At 40.4% G+C, this 6,446-nt stretch overlaps 1 protein-coding gene across 5 annotated transcripts in view; it reads right to left on the bottom strand.

Annotated features, from left to right (window-relative positions):
* Positions 702–6,446, bottom strand: part of LYPD6B (LY6/PLAUR domain containing 6B) — a 37,164-nt gene continuing 31,419 nt past the window's right edge. For 3 of the 5 annotated variants that reach the window (XM_021399747.1, XM_021399743.1, XM_021399745.1), the window contains 4 exons: positions 5,859–6,009; positions 4,667–4,765; positions 3,719–3,849; positions 702–2,426 (listed from right to left, as the gene is read on the bottom strand). In XM_021399747.1, the coding sequence (XP_021255422.1) occupies positions 2,262–2,426; positions 3,719–3,849; positions 4,667–4,765; positions 5,859–5,973 (510 nt within the window). In that variant the 5' untranslated portion in view covers positions 5,974–6,009 and the 3' untranslated portion in view covers positions 702–2,261. The remainder of the gene's footprint in view (positions 2,427–3,718; positions 3,850–4,666; positions 4,766–5,858; positions 6,010–6,446) is intronic. The other 2 variants (XM_021399744.1, XM_021399748.1) reach the window with 2 other exon arrangements.

Raw genomic sequence — 6,446 nt, 5'->3', positions numbered from 1 at the left:
CCCTCTGGGCTGCTTTCCAGGGGCTTCCTGGCACTCCCGAATGCTCTAAAATGACATTTGCAGGGCAAACAAGTGTCAGCACTCTGATTAGTGTAAAGTATTTACGGTAAACTCATCTAAGTCTGCAGAGCACTTTAAGGCCTCGTTAAGATTGCTGTAATTGTTCACAGAAACGACATTGTGGAAGTACCTGGTGCTCACAGACAAAACCAGGAAAAGATCCGTGGCCCCAGACATCCCGCTCAACTAAGGAACTCCCTGAGGAGCACAGAGCAAATCTGGGGTGATATTTCGATGGGAGAAAAGTTCACAAACCCTGTGGGTCACATAGCAAAAAACACATTTGTTGTTTTTCAGCACTAGACATCAATTCTAACTACAACTGTAGCTATGCCTGAGCCCAAGATTAATCTATAGGTGTGTTGTTACCCAGGGGTAATCTTTGAACAAAGGAAACGTGTCCAGAAATCATCCTTGGCAGCTTGGCACGTTGGATGGCCCAGCAACGGGCATCACGACCCACAGCCTGGAATACCTTGACTTAGACAGCAAGAGTTGTTCTGCATTGGCAAGGAAAAGGCGTTCCCACCCAACTCGTGTAACTTTGCAATCATCTGACAACAAATCACAGACTGAATTTTGGACATACTTATAAATTCTAAAAATAGCATTGCCGTTTTACAACATACCACAAAACTGAAAACGTTACAAAATCTGGTTTTAATCAGCTGCTACTTTAGATACACTCAGTGACTTGAGCCACTATTAATGTTTAAAATCCCCAATTTCTAGGGTTGCTTGAGTGTTTCAGAGATCAGTTCTGAATCTCTTGGTAAAGCTAAACTTTCCTGAACTCTCTTCTCTGAACAAGGCTGCAACGATTTATTGTAACTTTCAACCCTCTCATTTTGGATGAGAAAAGAAGCCACTGGAAAAGATCAGAACAATCATAGAGATATAAATGAATCACAATTTTATTTACAAAAAGAAAAGAAATGAAATGCAATTCTCCAACCTAGCAGGGTCAAATCCTTAGCTGTGCTGGAATACTGGGTTGCCAGAGAAGGGGGAGTTGGAAGAAACACAATTCAGCAAAGAGGAGCAGCTGAAATTTGTTAGATTCCAGTACATCTCACTGCCATATTTGCAGCTGTTCATCTCATTGATGAACTGTCATCCATATGACAAGGATTCAAATAGTCAAAGCTGGGCAAATAAACCACATTAATCACCGTAATACTGTAAGAAAAAACAGAGTTTGGCCCAAACTTTTCAAGTGCTAGATAAAGTTATGTCCAGAGGCCTGGGATACCCAGTTGCTGACTTCTGATCCATCAAGGAGAAACATTTGTGGCAGAATCTTCTGCAGATCAAGAGAGAACACGGTTGAGTTCTCTCCTTACTTATACAAGGGCCCACTTGCTGTTTTTCTGATAAAGTAGCTGCTTAACTGTAGCTGCAATTTGAAATTTGTGGCATTGCTGCCACGTTAATGTAACTAAGAGAAGGACTAAGCTGAGGTGAGCAGTTGAGGTGGGACTCTACTGCAAGAAAATATTGCCACTGAGGACAGTAAAGAATTCTGAGTTAGGTGCTCAACCAGTTCATCCTTTTCAGACAGAAACTCTACCTAATTTCATATTGTTTTATAATTCCAGTGCGAGACATTTTATAGGAAAGAGAGGTATGTAGTATCATTTTATTTCCCACAGAAATGATAGCTCTGACCAAGACAGAAAAAATTCTCTCGTAGGTGTTCTGTATGAAAACCGTAACTAACGATAAGCTTGCATCCAGCTTACAGCCCATTCATGCATAGTGATAAACAGCTTAGAAGCAGTTTCCATTAAAATACAGATTGGCACATGGTTCAATGAGAGCTCCCCAATCTCACCTGATTCTCTATAGAAAGCTCTTTTCTCTGTTCAAAAACACACCGAGCACACGTGCATTTTCATCATAAAGCAGTGAATCACAACAACTTGATTCTGCCTCACTGCCTAGCCACCACTGGGTTTTCTGTTGTGCCTTTTTTTCTGCGTATGCCTTGTTTTCCTTCTTTAAACACTGCAGACCATTTGAAACACCTTCATTACAACATCCAAGGGCAGCACGATGGATACACCTTCCCACTGTCCTCTCACATGTTATGTAACAGAGAAGTCTTGGTGGTTTCTCCTTGACCACGCTCAGCTCCTTACAATTTCTTAGGGCCCACAAAGGCAAGCCCTCTCCAGCAGGTGCAGTGGGAGGATGCTGCATCATAAGAACACAGCTGCCAGGACTGACACAAGCACCGCAGTGCTGACTGTCCGCCGGCTGCCATCCGACGTTCTCCGCGCGTGCAGCACGGCAAATACCGCGTTTGTGTGATTGGTTGGGATCTCCACGTTGCAAATCATGCCTTCACAGCAAGACACACATTCCTGTGGAGAAAAAGGAGATCACTGGACACAGGGCAATTCAGCAGTGGCTTCTGGAGATGCACGATCTGTAAGATGACTGCAAAGGATAACAGACTAAACTCTTGACCCATCAGCCGGACCCAAGGCAGCAGATGCAGCTCTGGTGTTACAGCTCCTCCTCCAAACCATGCACCACAGCTTCCCCAGAGTAACTCATCACCCAATCCAATGACTATTCTACAACAAACAGTTCCTTTTAAGGTTAGACTGACTTCAACCCCCAAAATACATGAGCAGTCCATATTAATTTAAAAAAATAATCTTAAATGACCTAGGATAGAAAAACGAGCTTGCACCTATTCCCACAGTTGTGAAGAATTTTAAGAGGAAGATCAAAATATATCAAGTTATCAAAACAGAATTTTTTGCAGAACATGCCGGCGTCACTGAAAGTCTCTCAAGGCAAGAAGAGAACCGGACAAACTGCATGAGTTTAATGAAGTGAAATGTGGAATACAATAGTAACTGCTGGACTTGAGACTGGAACTGCCCTTATAAAAAATAAGACAGCCAGGTTACAGTCCTCAATCAGTGACAGTACGGGGATGGTGGCAGCTAGGGGTAGTGCCTTGCTTTTCAAGACAATTTTCCAATGAAGTTGGCTTCATAGGTCTGTAAAAAAGAACTTTGAAACTTTCAGCAGGTTTTATGCTACAGAAAATCACTTTTTACCTCTTCTAGAGTTCTGCCATCAATCTAACATAACAAATTACAGTTTTCTTTACCGCACTTCACGGGCTCCCATTTGGGAATTATTCCCCTCTGATAAGTGGTGTTTGGCTTCTGTCTTTCACATTTTATTTGGGATAGCTCTTTGTATCTTACATTTTCCTTTTAGTGCACGAGCTCTTTTTTGGCACACAGGGTGTGTTACTCAGACACATGTCTGGAGCCCAAGAGCTGGTAGCATCACAGCTGCAGCACCATGAGTATCCACGCAGGCTGCACGGCCTCACAGGGTGCCTTACTCAGAACTCAGAAACCAAGGTCCATGCATCAGATGCACGCCAGCAAGGCCCCAGAAAGCTCAGGTGCTTCTCTAGAAGTGCTTATTATACCCCATCACACAGTCACACAAATAGCAAAGTAGGAGGAAGGGGGTAGTCATGCTCCCATTGGTGAAACTGGATTAATATTGTGAAGTACTGGAGAACATATGCTGGCATATGCCCTTCAGCTCTGCAGGAAAAACAGCTACTGAAATGGAACCCTGAAAGCCAACATGCTGCTCCTATACAAAGAGTAGTGCTTACTGTGTGACCACTTTCCCTGTGATGATGGCAGCCCACAAAATGGCACTCCTCTCCCGTAGCACACTTTTTGGTAACCGATGTACTCTTCCCATGGTCTGTGAAGAGATGAACTGTCAGACAGTACTGCGTACCTACAAAACAAATTTTTAAATGTTGATTTTTCAGGGTTCAAAAACTTCGCAAGATTTAGCAAAAAATTCCCCAAGATATTACTTATTTGGGTTGTATAAAGTCGTTTTTCAACTCACTCAAAATACCACTTAGCAAGAAATTAATCAGTGATGAAACCTTAAGCTTAACTGATCCTTCAAACCTCCAGAAAAGCTGCAATCATTTAAACTACATATTTGCACTACAGACTACCCATTTATCTTCCATTTTCTGCTCTTTTTTTTTTTTTTTTTTTTTTTGCAGCACATTGTTTTCTTCTTTGTTTCAGACATTTCCCTCATTCCTCTGGTTCATTTCTTTCCCCTTCCCACCGTGAATACCACTGTGAAGAAAAATGATGAAACATATTTCCATTCTTTTCTACGTATCTATCATTCTCTCATACAAGTATGTTCCCCAGTCATTCAGGTCTTCAATGTCACAAGTAAGCCTACCATGACCACCATACCTTGGGATGTTATCCAAAGGGAAGGAGATAAGGCCAAGAAGGCAATTCTCAAGTTTTTTGATAACATCCTTAATTCCTAGGACGTACACACACATGTATCTATTTCTATATATACATATTAATTTTTGCCTTGTTGCTTTGCACTCTGAAATGGTCAGAATATTAAGCTCAGCAAAAATCATATGACTCAGACTCACTAATAACATAATTGAGGGCATCACTGTGTTGGTATGTTAATCCTATTCAGTTAGACTTCGACAAGATGGCTGAGTCAGGGAGAAACAAGTTTAACTGTGTAGGAAGAAAGCCCTTAGAGCAGAAACACTTACTTTCAGGACACCACCGATCTTCAGCCCATCTGTTACAGTTGTAATTGTCCACCGCATTATCACAGGTAAAGCACTTAAAACTGTTTGGAAATGGAGTGGCTTTGAAAGTATTAAAATACAGTAAGTTCACAAAAACAAAAGAAAATCATAAATCAAATGTTCTGAGTACCATTGTAAGTGCTTGTACTCACATACACAAACATGCGGGCATCTTTTCAGTGATAATTCACTCTTAGTGAAAATACGAAACAAGTTTAGTCAAAAGCTTTTAACTGGTTTTGCTATGTTTGATCTTTAAAACACTTCCTCCTCTTTTCATTATCTCACAATCCAGAATGCATTTTAAGCATTGGTGGGAAAAGCAGTAAAGAGAGAACATCTTATATATATGTACATGTATATATGTACACATTATAATACATCCGACTCTACGTTGGTGCAGATACACAAACACAATCTACATTCCTTTGATGCAAAAACTACATCTTCAAAACCAGCCTCTGGTCTTGATCTCCAACTTTGGAAAATCTGTTCCCTTCAACAGCGGTGAAGAGGATTATTTGAAAAACTTATTTACATTACATACATATATAAATGAATTCAAGAAGCACAATTCCCTAGATGCATCCATAATGTATCAGGTTTTAATATCTGGAAAATCTTCTTCCCTTAAGTGAAGGGATAGAATACTTCTGATGTTAGATAAGAGGCGAAAGTATGATGCTATTAGTGACAACTGGATTCACAGGTCTCACAACGTTTTTAATTACCTTCAGCTTGAATTAATTGCATACTGCACACCTATTCTTCCCCTTACAAAAACCCCAACAAGACTAAAGACAAAAGACACCTGTTCTGTATTCTTTACGAGAAATCTACTGCACGATGTCATCTGCAGGGAGTCACTTCAGAGGCAGAAAAATATCATAAAAGCACTTAAAATGTGAAAACTGTTGCCGTGGTGAACTCCTTAGTTTAGTGCTGCATTCAACAGTTTGTTTATTTTCAGGCAAGGTAAGCCTTAAAAATAAACTGCTCTGAGTTGAAAAGCAAAAGTTTTACTTTAAAAATCAAATCCTTCATGTTTAAAGAAGAAAAACACCTAAGAACCAAATTACTGAAAGCATACGGAAATTAGCTAAAATACTAAGTTACTATTGCATATGCAAGAAAAGCATAGCTGTCTACTTACGGTCTAGTGGAGGTCTCACATTGTAAAAGTTGATGTTCTTAGCTGAAACCCAATTCCCTGAAAGGATGAAGAGCGGAAGAAAGGCTCCAACCAGTGTGTGATAGAACAGCAGCATGCTGAATATGGTACGTGAGAAGTAAAACTCTGAGGCCTAGGAAAGAAAGGGATAACATTGTTTATGGGGAATCGTAAACAACAGCGCATTAACAATAAATTAATTCTGAAACCTTGAAAGTTCAGTCCGTAGATCTATACTGTGAAGATGGCTAATGCCAGCAAGCATACCTCGTTAACAATGAGCAACTCAAAGCTGAGCAATTACTGCCTTCTGCTGGCCAAGATCCTGCACAAAGTGCTTAAATTTCCACCAATTTAAGAATACTGCTTGTTTAATCTATTTCTCCTTCTAAGCAATCTTACAGATGCCTTGTGATCATTCCTAAACATCAACACCAAAACAGAGATCCTTTACAGTCTACTTGAATGAGACAGGATTGCAGTGCCATTAAAGACGGCACAATGCAGACAAATGTTGGTTTTAACACCAACAGCCTAGAACCCAAGATTTAATCCATCCAGTTCCTTAAC

This window comes from Numida meleagris, chromosome 5 (genome assembly GCF_002078875.1).
Source record: "Numida meleagris isolate 19003 breed g44 Domestic line chromosome 5, NumMel1.0, whole genome shotgun sequence".
In the NCBI taxonomy this organism is placed as follows: Eukaryota; Metazoa; Chordata; class Aves; order Galliformes; family Numididae; genus Numida; species Numida meleagris.
The sequence above is the reverse complement of the archived record's forward strand: the minus strand, read 5'-3'. Positions and strand labels throughout refer to the sequence as shown.